We start from the raw sequence: 25198 nt of genomic DNA on the forward strand, positions 1-25198 counted from the left end.
CTGTTTCATGCCCCCTTCTTGCTTGGAATGACCTCTCTAGCCCAGTGCATCAAGCATCCTTCTTTCTTCAGATTCAAACACTGAAGCTGCAGAAAGGTGCCCTGATTCAGCGCCCCTGAGTTTTCCAAAGCATCTTTGTGTCTGATCTTTGTCTATTTTGATTGCAAGTTCCTTCAAAAAGGGATCCAATTTTCCTTTGTGTCTTGTATAGCTCTGAGCAAATTATTGGTACATCATAAAGAATAATAAAGTATTATCTGAGAATGGAAGTGGGGTTGAAAGAGATGATTTGTGTGTACTCTTAAGTAGTGCTTATTACCATGGCAACTAGACACATGGAATGCAAAAAACATTAAACCCAGTCAGATTTTGTACAAAATAAATAAGCCTTAGGTGGCATGAAGCACACTGGACTCTGGTGCTGACAAACCACCGTGAAGCATGACTTCCAAAAGTGAAGGCCTTCAGCTGACACTCCTTCCATGATCCTTGAGGGACCTAGAGGCCAGCAAGCCTTGGTTACAAACTGAAATCCAGAGGTGAACTGGAGTGGGGAATGATTTGAATCTAGTAGTCTGGTTAAGGACTATGTCCAGGTTTGCTAGGGACTGTAGTTTCACAATCCTTTATTGCATATATTGGCATACACAGTACACTGCTTAAAGGGACATACACTACTCTGTATACGCTTACAGAAACTATCTGTAAGAAAAAACAGTATTGCCTACCGATGGACATCCATTGCTGAAGATTTCTTCCAAAACAGTCATTCTCTTCATATTCAAGTGGAACAGCCTAGTTTTACTTCCTTTTGACATCATTTTTATAATAGAGCAGTGGTCTTGAGTGCTAATGAGACAGTATTTTATCTGCCCTTAGATGCCTAGGTGCTATTTCCCCTCTATAAAGTATTCTGAAGCTGTCTGATACAGCCAAGGCACTGAGCACTTCAGACAATGGAAGGTGAGAGTGCTCAGGTTCTGCTAGAGTAGAGTCAGAACATACAAAATCCAATCCTTAATATAAAACATACATTCTTTCAGGTACTCTACCATATGAGTTCTCAATTCTTTAGTGATTAGTCATATGTCTGCAACTGATTGTATGTCTGACTTGCCTGAGCCACTATTGAAAGTGAACCCAGAGCAGTACTCCGTTTAGTCTTGGGATTCAAACTTATGCTATGGCAAAAATTTATTTAAAAAGAAATAAACTTGACTCTATATACATTTTTTTAAATACAAGGTTCTGAACCATTACAGATCACCTTACGTAAGTAGTCCGAAGTGTAAAAAGAATAAAAATAATGGATATTTTTGTAATCCCTTTCCTTGTTTTTCATAGGTAAAGGTGAAAAAGAAGAAGATTGAAAACTGTCCTGGAAAATAACTAAGTGCAGTAAAGAAGAGTTAGTGAAAAAGTGAATGTAAGTATTTCAGTTTTTCACAAATAAAGCAGTTTATAACTGCTAGTGCTGTATGATCAGTAACCATATAAATGATTCAGGTTTCAGAGTAACAGCCGTGTTAGTCTGTATTCGCAAAAAGAAAAGCATTACTTGTGGCACCTTAGAGACTAACCAATTTATTTGAGCATAAGCTTTTGTGAGCTACAGCTCACTGAAAGCTTATGCTCAAATAAATTGGTTAGTCTCTAAGGTGCCACAAGTACTCCTTTTCTTTTTATAAATGATTCAGTAAACCAGCAGATGATGCCAAAACGAAGACCTAATTTTGAAATCCAAGTATTTTTAATATTCCTATGGAACTTGGGAATAATTTTGAGCGCACCAAGAATGCTCAGTCAGGACTTATTTGTTTTTTATTAATTGTAAAAAGACAAACTTTAAAAAAATATATCTGTACATTTGTAGCCAGTACTTGACTTAAACTGTTACCATGGTCTTGTCAGTGTTGTTAGCTATCTATATGTCTGCTTGAAACGAAGAGGCAACTTTGGGCTGTCTGTAAATGCCAATTTTTAAACAATCTGTTTAAACACCAGTTGGGATCCCTGAGTCATATATCCCTGTAGACATATTTTCCATTTCAAATGGGATTTAGGTTTACTTTGTATAATACAGTCCCATATGTAGTATCTATAGCATGTATTTTTGCACTGAAGATTTGGATTTATAATACAAACTTCAGAGCAATGTTTTTCTTTTTCACTGTAAGTAGTGTTTTCAATTCCTGAAGTTTCAGTCTGAGAGCATTACTGCCCTCTGGAAGTAGCTTTTTCAAATCTAGGGGCAATTGTTTTCTAACAGTAAGCTAAGAACTCCAGTTAAATCCTTTTAAAAAATGTTATTACATCACCATCAGTGTATAACCCATTATCATATTTCATAACTGTTACAGTTTTATTGCAATCTCTATTGAAAGCATATACCATATTTTACTTCTCCTTGGTCTAGGAGTGTTTGATAATATTGTTACATACCTTACCTATATAGTAGCTATGATACCTTTTAATAGGTAGAATTAGAACGCGTTGTCTGTGTGTCATAGACTCTCTGCTGCTAACGGAAGTCTCCTTTAGCTCATGTGTGTTTTTGGAACAGAAAGATTTTTTGGAACAGAAAGATCTGAGTGAGTTGTATCCTTGCTGTCACCATGGGAGGTTCTGCGTGGCTATAATGATAGCGATAACCATGCTGCCACAGATTTCTTCCAGTCTTTTTAATTTGCTACATTTTCCCAACAATCTCACCTCCTGTTTCCCATGGCTGCAAGTTTCTGTGAACTTGTAAAATTACTAGCCAGTCAGTAGTCCAAAAACCATCAACCATCTATAAGAGGGCAACCTTGGCAAACCTATGGGATTGTTTTGTCTAGAAGTTATTGGGATCTACTTAAATTGAGATTCATCAGCAACGTATATAAGCCAAAGGTTCATTGATCATGTCTGCACTGAATGAATGTCCATACAGCGCTAGCTGGTGCCTGCTCTGCACATCGTCAGTGTAAGCTTCACTAGAGAAGTTGATGGTTGCAGAATCAGAGTTTAAAAACCTCCTAGCATGCAGTGGAGTTAAATCTGGAAGGATTTCCGAGGAGCTATCACCGGTTGTTCAAGTCCTGAAGGTCTGGGGCTGATGTCCCTAAGGCATTACAATGACCCTGATTCAGCCAGTGATACTTTTTGAGAATCTAAGGATGTTTGAGTTGTGTGTAGTACTCTGCTCTCACGACTCACCGTCTAAATCCCACAGTGGTACGTGCTTTAGAAACACCAAAGCAAGACATATTTAATGAACATGTGGCAATAACTATACATTCGAACTTCCTGAAGTCTCTGGGCGGGGGGCATGGGGGGGGAAGGGGGGAGCACACTTGCATAGCAGTTGAACCATCATGTTTGCGTTATGGTTGACTGAGCTGTTTTTCATATCAGTCTCATCACTTAGTGCCCCATTTCACATTGTTTATTTCCTTCTGTTTTCTCATGCTTATGCAGTAAGCACAATCTTTTAAAGAAATAAACATGCAGCAGGGTACAGAGCCATTTAGTGTAGGGTTTTAATTTCAAATCGCTTAAAAGTTAAAAATTGCCCTTCAAAATATATAAAACCTCATGTTTAGGAAATGAGTCATTTTATTCACACATCGAAACTCAGAGTATACAGCAAGCCGCTTTAAATTGATGGTTACCATGTTGGCCAAATCTCTTGCTGTATATGTTCCTCTGTCAATTTCAATAGAAAAACATGCCAGTTAGTTAAATTAGTGTCAATGTTTTTATCCATTGTGGCAGAATTAATGTGATCTCCAATACATGTTGTTTTTCATCTGTTTTAACTGTATGAACATACAGATTAAAGCTCTGAGTGGAAACATCATTTCTAATTTATATACGTGCCTTTGTACCAGTAATGCATTACAATTAGAAGCATATATTCCTAAATTTTGAATTCTTTGTCAGATACTAATCCCGCAGTGTCTAAGAGATTGGGATAGCACTGGATTAGCAGATATATGGAGTGGGACAATGCCTCTTTATAGCCACTATTTTTAAAAGACTTAATTATTTTGTATTACCATAGCACCTAGGGGCCCCAAGCAAAATCAGTGTTTTATTGTGCTAGGTGCTGTCCATACACAGAGAAACTGGAGAGCTTGCAATCTGTATGGACAAAACAGAGTGGGAGGAGAAACAATCACACAGAGAGGTCACATGCAGAACCAGGAATAGGATCCTAAGAACCTGTCAGGTTCCCCTTCCACTAGGCCACTCTGCCGCTTGTCACCTTTTCTAATGCCCAGAACACGCAGAATAGATTTGTGCAATAAAAATTATTTTTTTGTTTTGACAAAGAAATGTGGGAAAATGATATGACACACATTAAGATCGAAGCATGTTATATTAATTTGTCATTGCAGTTGAATGGTTTTGTTACTCAGTCACTTTTAAAACTGATAGATTAGAATAAACCTCCAAAAATACTTGTTAGCACTTTCAGCTTGTGCTTCCAAATGCTTATTAGTCAAACTGGAACCAAAAGGTGGGTGACATTTTGCTTTACTGCTTTCCCCTCACAGCTGAGTTAAATGGTGGAAGGAAGAGAGGGGAGGAAGGGCAACAGTAGTAAAACTAGGTTGTTTGGGGAGAGATGGAAAGACAGAAGGGGACAAGAAGGTGGTAATTGCACTGGGACATGCTAATTATGCAGAGTGAAGGGGGTTGTCAATGTGGGAGGATGGAATGGGACAGTGCCCATGGGGCTGCGGAAGCAGAAAGCATGCAAGGAGCCAAAAGATCACAGACTGACTAGGTTTAAACCTTGTGTTTGGGGGGGAGGACACGCAAAATGAGACAGTTGAATTGGATTCTTCTTATATATTTATCATAATCTGAGGTTGGCAGGACAAATACTTAATGTATTCCTTTTTCCTAATTGCTCCCAAACAGATCATTATTAAATAAACACACCCATAAAGAGCCTGGCTAGAACACCAGTATTTCGACGGTCCTTTTTTTCTCAAGTGTTTGCACAATGCCCAACTCACTAGGGGCCAGACCCTTATTGGGAGCTATGGGCAGTACTATAGTAATTAGACCATAAGAATACAGTAGAACCGTAGCTTTACGAACACCAGAGTTATGAACTGACCAGTCAACCACACACCTCATTTGGAACTGGAAGTATGCAGTCAGGTAGCAGAGACGCCCCCCTCCCCCTCAAAAGGCAAATACTGCGCAGTACTATACTGTTTTAAACGTAAACTACTAAAAAGGGGGGAAAGTTTAACAAAAAAAATTGATAAGGTAAGAACTGTTTCTGTGCTTGTTTCATTTAAATTAAGATGGTTAAAAGCACCATTTTTCTTCACAGTAAAGTTTCAAAGCTGTACTAAATCAATGTTCAATTGTAAACTTTTGAAAGAACCATAATGTTTTGTTCAGAATTACAACATTTCAGAGTTATGAACAACCTCCATTCCCAAGATGTTCGTAACTCTGAGGTTCTGCTGTATGTCTGTATTGCAGCTGGGAGTGAGCCTCCCTGTCTGGGTAGACAGACTTCCACTAGTGGGGCTCGAGTTCGCATGCTAATGTGGATGTTGTGAGTTGGGCGGCCCATAAGCTTTAGGGCGTCTGTGCATTAAATGAGACAGGGATCCAGTGGAAAAAATAGTAAGAGGATCATGTAATTAACAACTGTATCATAATGCTTATGCACTCAGATTCCAGAACACTTTTTCCTTTTTTATATTTTAAGGAATACATTTGTCTTTCTTGAGATGTTGAAGATCTGCACATTAATCTTTTACTTTCTGGTATTCCTGCCAAATAACCTACCACAGTGCTTAATTTGTACAATTTAATATCTAATATCAAGGAGACAGTAATGTAAATTCTTAGCATTATAGGAGAGCTGTGGCATCAAGTTCAACTTCAAAATATCAGCCTGCCAGAATGCTTAATAACATTTTGATCTTCAAGAGTGGTCTCACAATATTAGCTAATCCTCACAGAACACCTGTCAGGTAAGTATTATTTATAGATGTGGAAACTGAAGCAGTGTTTAAAGCCAGCATTTTCAAAGTTGGGTGCTGAAGATTTAGACTCCTAACTAGCCAGCCTGATTGTCAGAGGGGATGGACACACTTAGCTGTCGTAGACTTCAATTGGCGCTTCAAGTGTTTGCACTCCTGAAATTCAGGCTGGTTATTTTGATGCCTCAACATGAATTTAGGCTCTAAATCTGAGGCCCCAAGGTTTGGGAGTGTTGACCAAAGTGAGTGGCCTGGCCAAAGAGAGGACCTGTTAGATCCAAGACTGCAAGTCAGGAGTTCTTGGTTCCCAGGAGCTCAAGACCTTGGGCCTGCACCCCTTTTCATAGCATCAGGCAAAGAATTCTTGTTGGAGCAGCAAAAGTAATGAGGAATGTGCACAATATAGGCAAGTCTGGGAGGGTCTTCCTTTGAAGATTTTATTGAGCAGGGGTTGTGTGAGGGCTGTGTAAAGAGGGAAAGGTGCTTGAATTTGGAAAGCAAATATAATGACAGTTAATTTATCCACCTTCCACTGTTAATTTAATTAAAAATGTGAGTTTGTAATGCCAATAAAATAAAAACCAGCAGGATCTTATTAAAGGGGAAAAGACAAAATGCCACATTTATTGTGAATACAGAAAGAATCATAGTAAGCAGTTAGTTAATAGCTATAACATTCCATTCAATTTCAAATTTATTCACACATTCATTCATACACACACACAGGTTCTGCAAGAGTTGCTCATGCCAAGCCACTGGCCAGGTGGCCTGGACACGAGGAGGGAGCAGGGCCTTGTCAGATGCTCATCTGACGCTCCTGGAAGTTGGTTTGCAGAATCAAACCCCAAAGTTCTCACCTTCTAGAGTCCATTTTTATAGGAATTTCTTCCTATGCCAGTCTATGGGAATTGCTTCATCATGCTGTTGCTGAATCAATCAGCAGATGGCACATTCCTGACCGCTCCATGCTGCCAGATGTTATCTTGTTCTTTGGTTCTCCTATTCTTGAGGCTGTTGGGTGGATTCCAGTCTGCCCTCCGGGGGACTTCTGGTTATTTCCATTTGATGCCTTCTTCAGCCGATGGACACTGCATTCTTAGGCTGGCACCTCCCTGATCATTCAGTTATTATCCACACCAAGCATCCATCCACATACATCCTCTATCTCTATTTTAATCACAATTGTTAACAAAGCCAGATGAATACAACAAAAGGGCGGGGAGTTTCTGGGTGCTGTTTCTGTTACAGAGTATTGCTTTGAGTCTCTTTCTGTGTAAGTAGTTGTTGTTACAAAGAATTGCTTTGAGAACAGATTCTGTCTTAGAATGTACTAAGACAATTAGCAGCTTGCAAGTTTCACACATAGAGGGAGAGAAACAGTACCAAAAACCAAGAGACCTCTTAGTTTAAATTCCAGGGTATTACTAATTATGGGGAATCAAACTCATTTGTGATTTTAATATAGAACTTGTTTAATATGATCCAAAAAGTTACCTTGTTATTTCTGACGTACTTTCTGCTCCTCTTTCCCCGTTCTGTTACACAGTTAGCACAGTGGCATAATTGGGCTGGAGAACAAATTTGCCATGCTGTTTGGCCATAACAAAAAAAAGAGCATTGGGATATTAAATAAGCAATGTGTCCCATTCAGCATGCCATTTAATGTATTGCTAAGCGCAATTTTAGTTAAAATGTGGAATTTATTTTCAAGTGCATTGTTATGTTATGTAAACGGTTATTAGATACCTGTTTGCGTTCTGAAATTCTGCGTATTATACAGCACCTTTGTACTTGTGAGTGACACACTGAGCTTACAGTGCTACACCATTCCCTGCTCACTATTGCAGAGCAGGTGGGAAACTAAACAAAACTGCAGCAAAAGGCTTGTGGCTGACAGGGATTGTTACATAGGGGAGGGAAAAACCTAGAGTACAAAGAAAGGGTCTCAACTGATTGAACAGCACAGAGCAGGCACATACAGCGGAAGTAATACTCGGCATTGTCTGGATTTCAAATTCAGAGAACTTCATTGCTGCTTTGGCCCTACTTGGAGTGAATAAATGCTACTGCCAGGAACAAAGCCCAGAACAGAGGGGGAGAAAAGGATTAAAAAGGAGAAAGTGATGACTCACACCCCCATCTCAATCCCCATTAAGAGCACTCAGCTCTCCCCCACCAATGGCCATGTGTTCTGTTTTTATAAATAACTAAGCATTTGAAATGTTCAGCGTAGGCTGGGTATGCATTGATACCGTATTAGAAGAATGCAGGCATCTACAGAGAAATGCTAAAGCAAAATTAAACTCTAGTTTATTTTTGGACTGGATTGTGTCATCCTATCAGGATATTTGGAGAGGAACAAAGCAAAACTAAGCCTCCTTAGCATTCAAGGAACCAGCTAGAAACCTGTGGTCACACCAGAATGGAATTTAAGCTCAGTCACGTAGGTTACTATTTTAAAGCTGAACCACAGCTTTTCTGGTTCCCATTTTGTTGTGGCTTCACTGAACAATTTCTGTTTAATGCACCACATACTTCCTTTCCCCCTTAAATGTGAGGGAATAAAAATCTGCTATCTTTCTCAGCCACAAAGTAATCTGTAGACAACATGAAAGAGATCGTACTAACACCACGTTTCCTATTGGTCCTAGCCAAGAGAGTACATTGTATCTATACATATTTATTAAAGCAGTTATGTAGCTTAACTAACACTTATTCCAATTTAATTTTTACATTTTTATTATGTTAGAAAATGGTGAATAATGCATGTCTTGTTTGTTAGATTAATTTTTTACTTGTGATTAGTGTCAGGCTCTGTTTGGATGGAAATTTAAATTCAATTAAGAATGCACAAAAATAGCTTTTTTTATTTAATAAAAAAAACCTACCTTGTGCTGTATACAAACTTTTTTTCACATATACACATGTTTTTCATTTAAACTCTTTTATTAAACAATGCAAGTATTACTGCAGTTAGTGAATTGAAGTGATTGTTTCTGCTAATCATGTGCTTCAGGATTTTAGAACTAGTAGGTCTCATCTCTTCCAATCTATGAATAAAAACTAGATGTAAGAGACCAAGCTTTCCTGCTTTCAACTTCTGATTGGTTTTTAACTTTGAATGAAGTAGTCATTGAGCTCAACTAGATGAATAAACTGAAATAAAGAAAAAATTCTCTCTTCACCTGCAGAATAGGCTTCTGCTCTCAAAAGCTGGTTTAGCACTTTAAAAACAATTAACTTGGTTCCAAGTGATTAGCAAGTGACTTCCCTTAGTTTATTGGTTTGACTTTCCGTAAAGTTTTCCAGGAAATATGTACTGCTTTAATATTATTTCTGGTTTTTAATTAAAATGATTTTAATATATTATAATAAATATAGGGCTTAACAAAGGTTGTCAATTTAGAATTTAATTTTAAATGTTTGTTTTTAAAAGAACCTGTATTTAAATTAAATTTTTAAAAAACTTTGATTTTTGTCCACCCCTTGTGCTGCAGCTGCATGCTGCATCAATTGCAGTTTTATAGTTGCATTTGTATTCATACCCTGATGATTCATAATGGCAAATGCCTAATATTAGAGGAAGAATTGGAGTACCTTGATTAAACAAAGTTGGAAACGTTGTTCCTCACCACTGATGCAGTTCTGTCTAGCTATCTTATCTTAATGAGTAGGTCATATGCCCTTAAATTTAAATATTTTTATTGTAGTGAACAGCACTGTTTAATATAGTTAATGTCAAGAAGAAGAAATCATAAAAATCCTTTCTAGAAAGCTTTAGCTAGGATGCTTAATACAAAGATTGGGAGAAACTCATAGCACTTAAGGTCAGATGGGACCATCATGATCATCTAGTCTGACCTCCTACACATTGCAGGCCACAGAACCTCACCCACCCATTCCTGTAATAGATCCCTAACCTCTGGCTGAGTTACAAAAGTCCTCAAATAGTGATTTAAAGACTTCAAGTTACGGAGAATCCACCATTTACACTAGAAACTGTCTGGGCTTGATTGATTCTCTGCTCTGCACTGGCTTCCACTTTGTCACAGAGCCTCTGAAGGTAGAAAGACAGCCAGTGGGAATCTGCACTGGAACAAAGCAATTCAAACTATGCCTCAGGGACCTACAGCAGGCCAAAGCTAACTAGTAAAGGTGTGGGGTCAGAGCAACCAAGGGGTGTGCTGATTCATGCCTTCGTGGGCAGTTCGCAGTCCTTGTCCCAGCTGATTCCAATCAGGCCCAGTGTATTTAAACTTACCCTTGAACTGACAAAATATTAGCTGGTATAATTGTGACAGATGTCCCACCTCTGTTTGCATGATAAAGTATTACCAAAGAAGTTCCATATGAAGTAGTTAACCCTACAAAGGAGAAGTTAAAGGATACATGTATAAGGAGAAATGGACCAGCCATGGGGACCCTAAAAGCCCCCCTAGATACACTAATGGAAATCTATACTTGAAAGGGTGCCAGGTACCAAGAAGGAGAAAACAAGTAGCTGGCATAAACTGGGAGTTAAAGACTAACACTTTGTAGGGTATTTCCTAATGTCCATGTATGTATGTGACATGATTAAAAAGAAACAAATGTCCTGAAACAAATGTCTCACTGTTGTAAGTGAATATGGAAGCAAGAAAATAACCATCCTATGCAGAGGTAGCCATCTCCCCATGAAAAGGAGGAGAGCATATAATGGATGGACATGGGGCATGAAGGTGTTTTCTCTGACAAGTGTGAGAGACCGCACTTCTGCTCTAAGTTCAGGTAACCTCATATTCTATAACTTTAATTGTAGCATCATTCTAGCTATGTTAAATGGAGGTGTTTAAGTATATTTATTTTATCATTTGCTCTCATTTTGGTAAAATCACATATAAAACCAGTTTGTTTTAAGAAGAACTAAAATGTGTACCTGTGCTGGCTGGGCAAGTTGCTGCCTGACTCACTTGAAGAAACAAAACTCTGACATTGTGGGAAGGTAATTCAGCCTAGGTATGTGGCAGGTTGTGGCATTCCTCTGGAGACTACAAAACAGCTGGGAAAAACAACTGGTCATAGAGAGGGCTCAGGAACTACAGGGGCACAAGTGATTGTTACAATATCTTATTATACATTTCTTTTTTTAGCTTTGATGAACGGTTTGTTGAAAAGACATTTGTAACCTTATTCCGCCAAGTTTTTTTCCTGTTTTTTTTTTTTAACTACTGTTTTTTAAATTTCACTGTGTATTAACTTCTTTGACAAAGAAGGTAGTCTGATAGCCTGTGTGGTTAGTGCTCACACTTCCCAGCACTGAAGTTTGCAGTTTATATTTATAATACTATTGCATATGAGCAGTGTGCTGTGTTGTGATTGTGGACCCGGGAAGAATATGGAGAGTAGAATCTTTGCTTAAGGCTGTGTCCTTGGGGTACACATAGAATCATAGAATATCAGGGTTGGAAGGGACCTCAGGAGGTCATCTAGTCCAACCCCCTGCTCAAAGCAGGACCAATCCCCAATTAAATGACCCCAGCCAGGGCTTTGTCAAGCCTGACCTTAAAAACTTCTAAGGAAGGAGATTCTACCACCTCCTTAGGTAACGCATTCCAGTGTTTCACCACCCTCCTAGTGAAAAAGTTTTTCCTAATATCCAACCTAAACCTCCCCCACTGCAACTTGAGACCATTACTCCTTGTCCTGTCCTCTTCTACCACTGAGAATAGTCTAGAACCATCCTCCATACAAGATCACGGAGCTGTTAGACAGCAGTTGTTAGACTTCTCTAAGATCTTCAATTTTGCTTGATATCATTCTCCTGCACTGGGAAATGCCTAAGCTTTTGAGAGGTGTAAATCCATCCAAATTGTAGTCATAAGTGCAAATTTTATTAAAATTGTTTCTCTGTCAGTGTATGAGGGTTCTCTGTAAATTGGATTACCAAATAATTTTGTACCAGACAATCCTGTTTACATTATGAGTGAAAGATTATTTTACATATCTGAATAAAGAGTAAAGTGAGCTATCATATGTAGTTGCCAGGAATGATCAGAAATTTTCTGGCTTGTGCTTCTTAGTTGGAGAGCTGCCTGTTATCCTTCCTTTTTATTCTTCATAAATAAAATACCTTCCTTGAAGGGATCAAGATGCAAGAGGGTAAATGCCATATTATTATTCCTATCACAATCAATTATTTTTATAGGGCTCTCATTAAAGACCTATAGAGACCAAAATGGCAATACATGCAGGTGCCAGACCAGAAAGGATTAAAATGGAGTCAAGACTGGTGGTGCCATAGAACTGAAGCACTCTTGTTCTGGAGCAAACAGCTTGTAAAAATCTTGTGGTGCACATGCACAACACGTGGAGAGGTTGCCCATATCTCTGGTGAGCTCTGTTTAAAGAGCAATGGAATGCTATGGCCCATATAGAGTAACCAGCTAAGCCAACCTGGCCTGCTAACTCACTCAGTGGCATTAATGGGCCTTATGGATAGCGGTAGCAGAAAGAGATTGATCTGGCAGGGAAAGCTGCCTTTTAGCATAATGAAAGAAGATATTACTGTGTGCCATTGCTTACAGGATGTAATAGGAATAAGGAAATCTATCAGCAACGGATGGGAAGTACAATTGCCCCAGTCCAGCTCTTTGGTCAGGTGGCTGTCTAGGAGATAGACCAAATTCAAACCATGGTTAGAACTGGCTCAAGACTGACAATAGCATCTTTCAGAGCATTGGGAAAGAGAACTAGTGATCAATTTTAAAATATATATTATTTAAGTTAAAGAACCTGCTATCTATGAAAATATAATGGTGATTAGGAGCAGTCAATACCTGGAGGTACAGAGTAATCTTTCGTTGATCTTGGAGAGGGAAAATGAGAGATTAACAGAGATCTGAAATGAACAAAGGGAGGACTCATGTCTTCTCTAGATTCAGTAGCTTATGCATCCAAGAGTATGATTTTCAAAGACACCCCTACTGAGAGAGAGCAGCTTAGCAGGCAAGGTTGACAGAGTCTATTACAAAGTTTTCATAGGTTTGGAACAATGGTATTCTAAAGAACAGGTCACCCAGAGAACATAAAGGAAGCTTCTCAAAGGTCTGTGAATCTGAGTCTCAAATGTGTCTGAAAACCCTGGGAGACCAGTTTACACTGTTACAAGCACCTCAGCACAGAATACTAGCTATACTGTTAAGCAATATGTAGATATATATTTAACAAATACTTTCTTGGTAAGCAACACGTTTGTGGTACAGCAGTGATGGTGGACTGATGAAACCCATTGTTCACAAGTTGCTAAAGGCCATTGTAGAGGCTATAAATGAAGTAAAATTTACACTAAGGTAGCTTCTCCTTCCCTGTCTCTTCATTTTTCATTGTTATTAATGAAGCAGTAAGAATTTGTATATTGAATAAGAATGGGGCTTTACTTTTGAACATCATCTCTACAGGTGGCTATTCATTAGTCTCAGGGCAAAGTACAAAGGTGACATTAAACAAAGTATTGCCTGTAGTCATGCAGTGACTGTTTACATGAAAGGGTAAAGCTCTCTTGGTAAATGAGGAAGGAATAAGTCTGTCAACTTTTTTAGTACCTTATCAACCTGAAAAGATTTAGTGGGAGACAGATTTTTACCTGACTTTATTAGATTTAGGATTAAGGAAACCATCTGCAGTAACAGATTGGATTTGTATGAGGCAGACTGGTAGCTGGTGGCAGAGAGAGTGTAGGAGTTATAGAATTCCTTAGGGATTATCATAACACTTAGTAGTGGTAACCTAAATAGGTATGGAATACATAGTCACATTCTACATATTCTGGGCAAAGAAACTGCAGTGTGCAAGTGGACGTTTGAGTGGAGGAACATAAAGCTATGTAGGATTAACTGATTTTAGAGCCCCTTTGTGTGCAAAAGTGTCTGCCAGTGGCTGATAATAAGTTCCTGCTCAAATGTGCTGCCTGATGGAAAAAAATATTGATTGAATCTTATTTAGTGTTTGTGGGCTGTGGCATATCTGACATGGTCCAGGCCTGGAAACAGAAGTATTGGTGTCGAATAAGACTGATGATTTATTTCTGTGTATGTGGTCATTGTAGAAAAGTAGCATGTTAAATAAAGGCATCCTATCATTTTTCTAGAAAGTATATTGAGACTGTATCTTGCTTGGAACTTTGTGGCTTTTACATTGGGACAGATATTTAATTCCCTTGATTTCCTAAGAAATGCATTAAGAGAGTGTAACTGCTTAAGGGGCCAAAGGATTCTGTTGGGTACATGGTGAGAATTTCAAATGGGCACAAATACATTGACTTCTCTGTTTATTTTTCCTTATTCTTTTAAAACAATCCTGTTAAATTAAGTAAATATGTCAAATATTGGGCCTAACTACATTTAGTGATTATTATTATGTTACAGTATTACATGTCTACAGAAATGTACACATATTAAGTAATCCTCACTATACCCTGTAGGTATTTCACAGAGGGTATGACTGAAGCACAGAGAGGCTATGTGATTTACCCAAGGCCAAGCAGTAGATGAATCAGGGGTTATAACTCAGGAATTCTTGGGCCCCAGCTCTGTGCCTAATTCACTAGACCATACTGCTCTGAAGTTTAAAATATGAAGGCTGCATCTCTTTCATACAAACACCCTTAGCACTCAGTTCTGACTAATTCCTTTATACATATGCTTTCAGAAATATATATTTCCTGTTGCCTTTTGCAATGGGTGTCATTTCTTTGTCCTGCTCTGGTTCCCTCAGAATATTGCACTGATCTCCCTGGGGATCAACAGTCTGGAGATCACCATGGCAACGTTTAGAAAAATGCTCGCTACAGACTTGAAGCTTCATTTCTGTTATCCCTGTGAGCTCTGATGATCTGTGGACTTCCCAGACTAATGGAGGTGGAGTGGGGAGGGGGAAGGTAAACAAGAGAGATGTATGGAACTTGCACATTAAAAATCTTTTGTATGTAATTTTTGAGGCACTCAGCTGATATTGCTCAGTGATGTACAGCAGCAGCATCTAGCATTTTCATGGTATGCTGCTGCAACTGTCTTCTGTATGAAATAATCCCTCTGTTCTTATTCCACGTCATTTTAACATTAGTGTCTTTGTTGTCTCTGAGCTCTCCTCATTTTCACTCAAGGCTACTGTGAAAGCCATTGACAAGGAAAAGATTGCTATGCTAGTAAAGCCTAAGAATTTGTTGACAATAAAATTTGACCTCAAAGGTTATGATATCACGTTTAAGAGTGAGTACTCACATCACTGCTATTTCCCAGTCTTCTTTAAAGAAGAACCAGGGGAACCTTAAAGAAGCCAGATGGGATGGGGGGAAAGAGTGAGTTCCATCCAGCTATGAGAAGTGATTAAAGTGGAATATTAGTACTTTGCCATCTGGGACAAGAATTAAGAACTCTTGGTTGTATTTTGTCAGTGTCAAAGAGAACTTGGAGTTCTGTTTTATTCTGTTGATATGAGGTGTACAAAATATTCCGGTATAGGGAGATTGTTTTATAATTTCAGTGCAGTAGACTTCATGTCTGCATGTGGAAACAGTGCATCTTAAGATGTAAATAAATAAAAGGGCATTTTTCCATAAAAGGATATTTCATTAAAAAAAATTGAAATAAAACAACTGATGTTTGAAAATCTGTGGACATCAGAATGGATATAAGGTGTAAAAATTTAACAGTGAGGGGAATTAATAGTTGGAATCATTTACCAAGGGTTGTGATGTGTTATACAGATCAGACTAGATGACCATAATGGTCTCTTCCGGCCTTGGAATCTATGAAAATGCACCACTGAAAGTGAGGAACTGAACTCATCTTAAATAGTGACACTTGAGCAGATAAATAGTTAAAATAAGAATTTAATGTTAAATGTTCTCCTCAGTAAAACAAACAAATAAATAAATAAATAAAAAATGGCTTGACCGAGACCCTGATTGAAGACGGGGAAAATATATTGCTTTAACTTTTGTTGGTCTTTTTTAATTAAAATTAAATTTAAAAAAAAGGACACTGACTAATCATAAACTTTCATACAAGGGCTTCGGGGATGGTAATGGACGGTGGTGAATATTTATTGATAGCATTGCTGTTCCAGGCAACCACTGGACTCCAAATGTCATTACAATAGGAACCTATATGTCAAAAATTGTCACTTGAACACACTTTTAAATTGTGGTCACAGGTAAAGAATAAGAGAATTTTACATAAATCAAAAAGAAAATGTCACGGTCGTGTGTGTCACTGTTGTACCAGAATATCCAATGTAAACAACATACAAAATGAATGGGAGTTCATGGAATCTCAAGGAGAAATGTCCTTAAGGAGTGCTGCCTTTCTACAGCAACTCCAAGCTTCAGCATTAATCAACCATTCACTTTATGTAACCCAGTACATGTATCTTCCTTTACTACGTTAAGAATATCTAAACTGTTTAAAATTTAGAACAAGGTCATGGCTACTAATGTACATCTGCTCAGAAAGGCTCTGCTCAGAGCCAAACAAGTCACAGTAGGAATTCAACGTGTTGACTGTACCTGTGAAATATCGTTGCTGGAATAAGAGGTATGATAGAGGTAGTGGATATTCTTTCTTCTGGACCAGAGGATAAGAGGTTCAGCTCACAATTTTTAGGACTCTGGCTCATTCCCACTGCCAAGACATACAAAACTCTAGCTCTGTTGAAATATAAATGGCTGTCTTATCTGTCCATGTCTACGCAGAGGAAAGGGTTAAAGATCCTATGAAGCTTTATGAGAAGAGTAGATGATAGCCTTGGTCTCCTGACAGTTTTAAATACCTATTTTATTCTGTCTGATTACTATAAACTTGCCTTGTTATACCAATAAAATAAAAACCAGCAGGATCTTATTAAAGGGAAAAAGGCAAAATACCACATTTATTGTGAATACAGAAAGAATCATAGTAAGCAGTTAGTTATAGCTATAACATTCTATTCAATCTCATATTTATTCTCACACACACACACACACACACACGTTCTGCAAGGTTGTTATCATAGTTACCAGCCTTAGAGTTGCTCATACCAAGCCACTGGCCAGGTGGCCTGGACATGAGGAGGGAGCACGGCCTTGTCAGATGCTCATCTGATGCTCCTGGAAGTTGGTTTGCAGAATCAGACCCCAAAGTTCTCACTTTCTAGAGTCCATTTTTGTAGGAATTTCTTCCTATGCCAGTCTATGGGAATTGCTTCATCATGCTGTTGCTGAATCAATCAGCAGATAGCACATTCCTGACGGCTCGGTGCTGCTAGATGTTATCTTGTTCTTTGGTTCTCCCATTCTTGAGGCTGTTGGGTGGATTCCAGTCTGCCCTCCGGGGCGGGGGGGGGGGCCTCTGGTTATATCCACTTGATGCCTTCTTCAGCTGATGGGCACTGGATTCTTAGGCTGGCACCACCCTGATCATTCAGTTATTATCCACACCAAGCATCCATCCACATACATTCTCTATCTCTATTTTAATCACAATTGTTAATACAACAAAATGAATACAACAAAAGGGCGGGGAGTTTCTGGGTGCTGTTTCTATTGTTACAAAGTATTGCTTTGAGTCTCTCTCTGTGTGAGTAGTTATTGTTACAAAGAATTACTTTGAGAACAGACTCTGTCTTAGAATGAACTAACACAATTAGCAGCTTGCAAGTTTCACACATAGAGGGAGAGAAACAGTACCAAAAACCAAGAGACCTCTTAATTAGTAATACCCTGGAATTTAAACTATGGGGAATCAAACTCATTTGTGATTTTAATACAGAACTTCTTTAATATGATCCAACAGCCTATGGTATGCAGTCACTGCACTAACTCACTATTTAGGGATAACTTGAATTTGAACAGTGCTATAGAAAACCAATTTCTATTCTATAAAATTCTATTCAGAAAAACTGCTTTTTATTTTTTTGTTTGTTTTTTGCATAGTTGTGGAATTCTTCAGTTTTTCCTCCTGTAGTTTCTAAAATCCAAGCCTTGAAAAGAATAATGCAGAAGGCAACCCTTTTAAACCTAATGAAAAATATGGAAACAGCGGGGAATGAATATCCAGCTGTGGAGGGGAAAAATTACGTGAAAGCTTTTTCTCCCCTCCTCAAATTGGTCTTATTCATGGGGCTTTTAAGGTACCACAATCATATACTTAAAATAATTATTCAGTAATTCTGCTTCATTTCCACACAGCAACGATATAAAATGTCAAACTCCATGAAGCCAGTCAATTTCCAGGCTCCCATGTGGAAACCAGTGTACTGTTAGTAAACCCTTAAAAGATAAGATTCTTTCTGTATCAGGGTTTAATTAGGATTAGAGGTCTGTGATTGGATACCAGTATAAAGGTCAAAAATTATATTTTAAAAAAACCTGCATATTTTTCCAGGTTAAAAGTCAAGGGAAGAACTGTTTGCTAGTTTGAGAAGGGAGCCTTCATTTTAATAAAATCCCATCTTTATACACATTTAATGGGAAAAAAGTTTAAATCATTTTAGAGTAGGAAGTTTTAATCATTTTATTTGACAGGATGCTTCACCTTTGTTTGAAGAAGGCAAATACCAATGAATAGTTCAACAAGAAAGAATTAAGAACAAGTTAGATTAGATTGTATCTTCAGCCAGGACTGTATCTACCAGCTGTTTATCGTGCCTGACATGGTGGGCCTCTGATCTCTGTTGGGACCTCTGGTCACTCCCACAGTTGTTATCTAAAACCATGTCACCACCTCTTAGATTTTGCCTGGTAGACAGGGTGGAGACTGTATTCTGATATGAGGCTTCCAAGGGAAAACAAGGTGTTGTAAGAAGTGTTGGTAATCAACAGGTGGTTTTCTTCTTTCAGTTAGAAATTAACCCAATTGCAATGTCTCACTGTTCAGTCTGATAGACAGTGCAAGGTCAGTGAAAATCCAGCATGCAGATTTTTGTCGTGCAATGCAATAGTGTGTATCTTATTGTAAAACATGGACGCTGAGTGCAAATTAGTGAATATACAAACAAAACTAATAAACAATGGAGCACACAAATTATTACACCTGGGGGAGTTTTGTGCTACTGTACGCACAGAGAATTCTTGTCCCCTGCAGATTTTTTTTTTTTTTTTGTTTCCCTGCAGAATAATAGATTCTGACAGGGAAGCAAAGGGAAGCCATGAGAGGGGGTCATGTGCCCCTCCTCTGCAGCGGTCCCAAGCAGGACTGAGCTTTGGGAGAGATGTAAATCACCACCTCGTGGGGAGGGGGAGGGGCAGAGAAGAGAAAGCAGGGTTGGGTGTGTATGTGAGACTCTGTCCTTGTCATTCGCTACTATGGTGTGCCTGGGGCAAGAGCCCCTGGGTGTTTCTGGGGCAAGCCCGACCCGGCCCTTGTGCTGTGTCAGTCAGGTGCAGGCTTGCCTCCAAGTCCTGCAGGGTGATTCCCCCTCCCCCCCCCCCATCTTCGTGCTGCCAGTGGCCTGCGCTCCCCACTGGGGAGGCAGCCCCAATGTGTGCCCCTTGCCCCTGTCACTGCGCTCACCCTGCAGAGGTGTGGGGTTGACACAAGCAGCTGTGGGGAAGATGAGGGGAGGCTTGGCCCGGGATGCCATTTAGGGAGGGCTGGGTGGGGGGCACCTGCCTTACCCCGAGTTTCACACCGGAGGTCTGATCAGGCAAGCAGGTCCCTCCTCCAGTAGCCAGGGTTCTCTGGCTGTGGCTCCGTCGGTCAGTTTTCTCCGCTGCGCTAGGGCCTCTCGGGGTGAGGCAGCCCAGATAGGGGTCAGTCAGAGTGTGTGCAGGGGAGCACAGGGTCCCTAGTGGTGGTGGTTGGAGCATAGAGTACCCCTTGGTAGGGGCGGGAGCAGGGGCCCAAGTGTTGGGGGTGAGAAAGACACAGAGGGTCCCCAGTTGGCGGGGGGGAGCAGAGGAGCACAGGGCCCCCGGTTGCAGATGGGGAATTGGAGCCTGGAGGGGGGCAGTGGGGTGAGAAAGGGGAGTCCATTTCCAGGGGAAGGGAGAGGTGAGGGCAGAGAGCTGTGCCCTGAGGGAGGGAGCAGTGAGTGTGGGAGAAGCAGCTGAGGGGGAACAGTCCCTGGGGCAAGGACTGTGAGAGAGGGGGAGCTGAAGAAAGGTGAGGGACTAGGCACAGCTAAGTAGGTCTTGGGGTCTGTTTGCCATCAGAGAAGCCGGGAGCACCCTCACCTCTCCCAGGGAAGAGATTGAGAACAGATCCCACTAAGCTAATGCATTCTCTGAACTGACTAATCTGCTCTCTGCCTTCCTCCCAATCTCTCCTATTTTAGGGTAACTTATACCTCAGTCCTGCAGTGAGTATCCATGTGGGCACAGGGGTTTCTTTAACTTTCTACTCCTAGGGAAATATTTTTTGTTGTCTGTATTGTTACAGGTATACTTGCTGATAGGTATTTTGACATAAATTACCAAAATAATTGAAACTGGAATGATAAAATTGTGTTATTTTGACAAATAAAATATGCAGAGTTTTAAAATATTGTGCGCAGAAATTTTAATTTTTTGGTGCAGAATTCCCCCAGGAGTAGATTTATATATTAATGACCTATGTAAAAAGAATAAATATCAAACTAATTCCAATTAGCAGCCTGGGACTCTCCAGCTCCTCTTTTTCCCCAGAACCACCCCAAACTCAACAACATCATGGTAACAATTATGTATATGTACAAGATAGAACCCCAGTGCTGCATCTAATTGGTGTATAGGAGTAATGTGCCTGTGGAAGTGTTTAATTTTATAAGCTATCCATCTTGCATTCTTAGCCTAAAATAAATGCAGGCCCTGACAGAGAAGCCATGGGGCAGAGAAGCAAAATCTGCTCCTTTCTCCAGAAATAAGGTATTTTAATGTAGGGTTTGCTTTCCTGCTGGCAGTCGGATGAGTGGGGGAAGATATGGCACATGCCAAAGTGAGAACCCTCTGTCCTGACTTACTGAGTGCCCACTCTCAATATTAAATAATGTATATAATATTAGTGTGTGTATAGTATATAGGAAACGAGGGCAAGAGAGGAGAAGAAGAAAACCCCACTTATTTCCAAGAGTCCTTTTGAAGCGAGGCATTGTGCATAATAATACGCACCAGTCACACCCAGGGCGTTGCTGAAGGAGCACTGTACTGTTGGAGGTGCCATCATTTGCATGAAATGAAACAAAGTGCTTCTAGTCATTAAAGATCCCATATAGCTTTTTCTAAGAATAGTATTTTGCTTCAGTGATTTGGCCAAATTCCAACTCTGGTAATTGCCTTCTGCTGATCTAAATTGCTCTGTTTATTTAATTGGAGAGAGTCCTGTCCCAAAAGATGTTGTGGAGGTTCCTGGTGCCAGTACAATGGCTGCTGTGTTTCACCCTCACTGATTTCAGTAAAGAGTGAAGTAATTCCCAGTCTATGCAGATCATAGTTTGTAATTCTGTGTAAATCACTCTGAGGCTTGCAAAAGATGTCCTAAATCAAATGGCAGTAGTAACAGACTTAAACAAAGGGTGATTAATAAAGTGCTGATCATTATCAAACTAACAAGACCACTATGGAAGTCATTGTGATTATTATTATAATACACTGAAATGTATAAAAGAGAGGTGATTGGCTTGCAATGAAAATTCAGAGCAGTCTGTCTAACTTAAAGACCAGCTGCCTGCCACAGGCATCTGTGATTATGTACTGATTCTGGGAGGCATGGTCGGATGGGACAAGAACTATGGGTTTTGGTTCGTACAAGGAAAAGGTATGTTGCTCTTTCCAAACCTTTGTTTTGTCTCTCTCTCACTGTCCCTTGAAGGCTAATATCATAGAATCATAGAATATCAGGGTTGGAAGGGACCCCAGAAGGTCATCTAGTCCAACCCCCTGCTCGAAGCAGGACCAATTCCCAGTTAAATCATCCCAGCCAGGGCTTTGTCAAGCCTGACCTTAAAAACCTCTAAGGAAGGAGATTCTACCACCACCCTAGGGAACGCATTCCAGTGTTTCACCACCCTCTTAGTGAAAAAGTTTTTCCTAATATCCAATCTAAACCTCCCCCACTGCAACTTGAGACCATTACTCCTCGTTCTGTCATCTGCTACCATTGAGAACAGTCTAGAGCCATCCTCTTTGGAACCCCCTTTCAGGTAGTTGAAAGCAGCTATCAAATCCCCCCTCATTCTTCTCTTCTTCAGGCTAAACAATCCCAGCTCCCTCAGCCTCTCCTCATAAGTCATGTGTTCTAGACCCCTAATCATTTTTGTTGCCCTTCGCTGGACTCTCTCCAATTTATCCACATCCTTCTTGTAGTGTGGGGCCCAAAACTGGACACAGTACTCCAGATGAGGCCTCACCAATGTCGAATAGAGGGGAACGATCACGTCCCTCAATCTGCTCGCTATGCCCCTACTTATACATCCCAAAATGCCATTGGCCTTCTTGGCAACAAGGGCACACTGCTGACTCATATCCAGCTTCTCGTCCACTGTCACCCCTAGGTCCTTTTCCGCAGAACTGCTGCCTAGCCATTCGGTCCCGAGTCTGTAGCGGTGCATTGGATTCTTCCGTCCTAAGTGCAGGACCCTGCACTTATCCTTATTGAACCTCATCAGATTTCTTTTGGCCCAATCCTCCAATTTGTCTAGGTCCTTCTGTATCCTATCCCTCCCCTCCAGCGTATCTACCACTCCTCCCAGTTTAGTATCATCCGCAAATTTGCTGAGAGTGCAATCCACACCATCCTCCAGATCATTTATGAAGATATTGAACAAAACCGGCCCCAGGACCGACCCTCGGGGCACTCCACTTGATACCGGCTGCCAACTAGACATGGAGCCATTGATCACTACCCGTTGAGCCCGACAATCTAGCCAGCTTTCTACCCACCTTATAGTGCATTCATCCAGCCCATACTTCCTTAACTTGCTGACAAGAATACTGTGGGAGACCGTGTCAAAAGCTTTGCTAAAGTCAAGAAACAATACATCCACTGCTTTCCCTTCATCCACAGAACCAGTAATCTCATCATAAAAGGCAATTAGATTAGTCAGGCAAGACCTTCCCTTGGTGAATCCATGCTGGCTGTTCCTGATCACTTTCCTCTCATGCAAGTGCTTCAGGATTGATTCTTTGAGGACCTGCTCCATGATTTTTCCAGGGATATAAACAAATCCTCATAAAATATTATATTCAGTATCTTCAATAAAGTCCTTTAGCACACCCCAGTGCTCCAGCATGTCCTGTCATGTTTATAACGTGAAGTTTCTCAAGTACATGGCACAAATGAAACTTAACGCCATCTCACACAAGAAGACCTGTTGACTTGCATTTTTAGGAATTAGAATTTATTCACTGGATTTGTACTTTGCTGGAAGAATATAAAAAGACAACACACAGGCTTGCTAGCTAAGGAACCATTTGAAATAAGCAAACAACATGAATTTCCTGTTGAACAGAGCTATTTTTAAGGTCAGGAGAGGAGTTTGTTTAATCACTTAATTGATCCTGTTGCATTTTTTCCTGATGTGCTCAGGCCTAACAATGACCTGTGTTGAAATAGGTGACTGAGCTTTTCAGCTTTGGATTTTCCCTGTTTTTTGGGGTTTTTTTAAAGTACGGAAACAGGAATCTGACCTTTTCTTCTAAATCCTCTTCCCCAGTATTAAGTAATCATACGTTACAAAATGAAAAGATTGAGCAAGGTGACCTAGGTTTGGTCTTTGAATGCTAACCTCATTAATCAAAACCCTAACGGTGTTTAATCTTAAACCACTAGACTTGTATTTTGGCTCAAAGCACAGTGCAGTGGGAGTGCACATACTTTAAATCCACTGCCAGAGACACACTTCATTAAAGTCTGGACTAGTCAAGTCCCACCAATGTTGCTCTTTATATCATATGGGATCAATTATTTCAGTGAATTTATATGCACAAGACAGGCAATTTTTATGCCTATTCTATTTCATAGAAAGAAAAGGAGTACTTGTGGCACCTTAGAGACTAACCAGTTTATTTGAGCATAAGCTTTCGTGAGCTACAGCTCACTTCATCGGATGCATAAAGTGGAAAATGCATGGTCTGTGTGTATAAAACATCCTCACTGCATTTTCCACTTTATGCATCTGATGAAGTGAGCTGTAGCTCACGAAAGCTTATGCTCAAATAAATTGGTTAGTCTCTAAGGTGCCACAAGTACGCCTTTTCTTTTTGCGAATACAGACTAACACGGCTGCTACTCTGAAACCATCCATTTCGTAGGTAATTCCTGGATAGATATAATTTTTCTGTTTTCCATTCCAGACTATGGTCAGCCTCTCAAGATAGTTGAACGGTGAATTAGTTCCTCTTGTCACATCATCCTATGTAAATCTGTGTGCACAATACATATGTTTGTGGTGTTTTTTCCTTGCTAAACTGTCTGCCTAAAGGCTTGTCTATAAACACAGAACTGGCACTGGTTTAGCTAAAGATCTGATGTTAAGGCAACTTTGTAAATTACAGGTGCAAACTAGACCAATGTAAGACCGGTTTAAATGTGTGTCAGTCTCTGGTTCTAGGCAGTCAGGCTGATTGGTGCAGTGGTTGAAGCTGGGCATAGGGTTGGGACCAAGCTGAGGGCAGCACTGAAACCAGGGCCCAAGGTCAGGTCATGGGTCAGAACCAAGGTCAGAGTCTGTAGACAAGCTGAATCGGTATTGTAGCCCAGTCAGAATCCAGATGCAGGCCAAGGGTTGAAGCTGTGTTGTCATCAATCTGAGAGTCTGGGTTCAGAAAGCAGACTGGAGCGGGTCAGTGACAGGACTGGAGCAAGGTCAGAGTAGGGTGTGGACGAGACAGGAGTGAGCTGGAGCAAGGTTGGGATAGGAAAAGGAACCTGTTTAAGGGCAGGCTGGAAGCCTTGGGAGTCTAATACACTGTGAAGGAGCAGGAGGAGGGTTCCTGGCCAGGAAGTGCTATTGAATGGACTAACTTCAGCTGCTGGGGTCAATGAAATACCTCTGTGGGGGTGGGGAGGGAAGGAATCTGATCCAGGCCCTGCTCAGGGATAGGCTGCTGCAGCATGCCTGAGTGATGAGTCACTGCAGGCTGTGTTGGAGGAGTGAGTCATGGCAGCGGAGTGAATAGCCCTGGTTTGGCTGTGGGTTTGCCTCACAATATGAGAGTAATCAAACAAAGTTGCACTAGTTTGCAATCAGTTTAATATCACCTGCAATTA

The 25198-nt window shown here is 40.2% G+C and overlaps 1 protein-coding gene across 1 annotated transcript in view; it reads left to right on the forward strand.

Moving 5' to 3' along the window:
* PLXNB2 (plexin B2) overlaps positions 1-25198 on the forward strand; it is a 324582-nt gene that overhangs the window by 185127 nt on the left and 114257 nt on the right. The window contains exon 3 of the mRNA XM_084611348.1: positions 1345-1426. Coding sequence (XP_084467474.1) covers positions 1425-1426 — 2 coding nt within the window. The 5' untranslated portion in view covers positions 1345-1424. The remainder of the gene's footprint in view (positions 1-1344; positions 1427-25198) is intronic.

This window comes from Lepidochelys olivacea (genome assembly GCF_965140295.1).
Source record: "Lepidochelys olivacea isolate rLepOli2 genome assembly, chromosome: 1".
In the NCBI taxonomy this organism is placed as follows: Eukaryota; Metazoa; Chordata; order Testudines; family Cheloniidae; genus Lepidochelys; species Lepidochelys olivacea.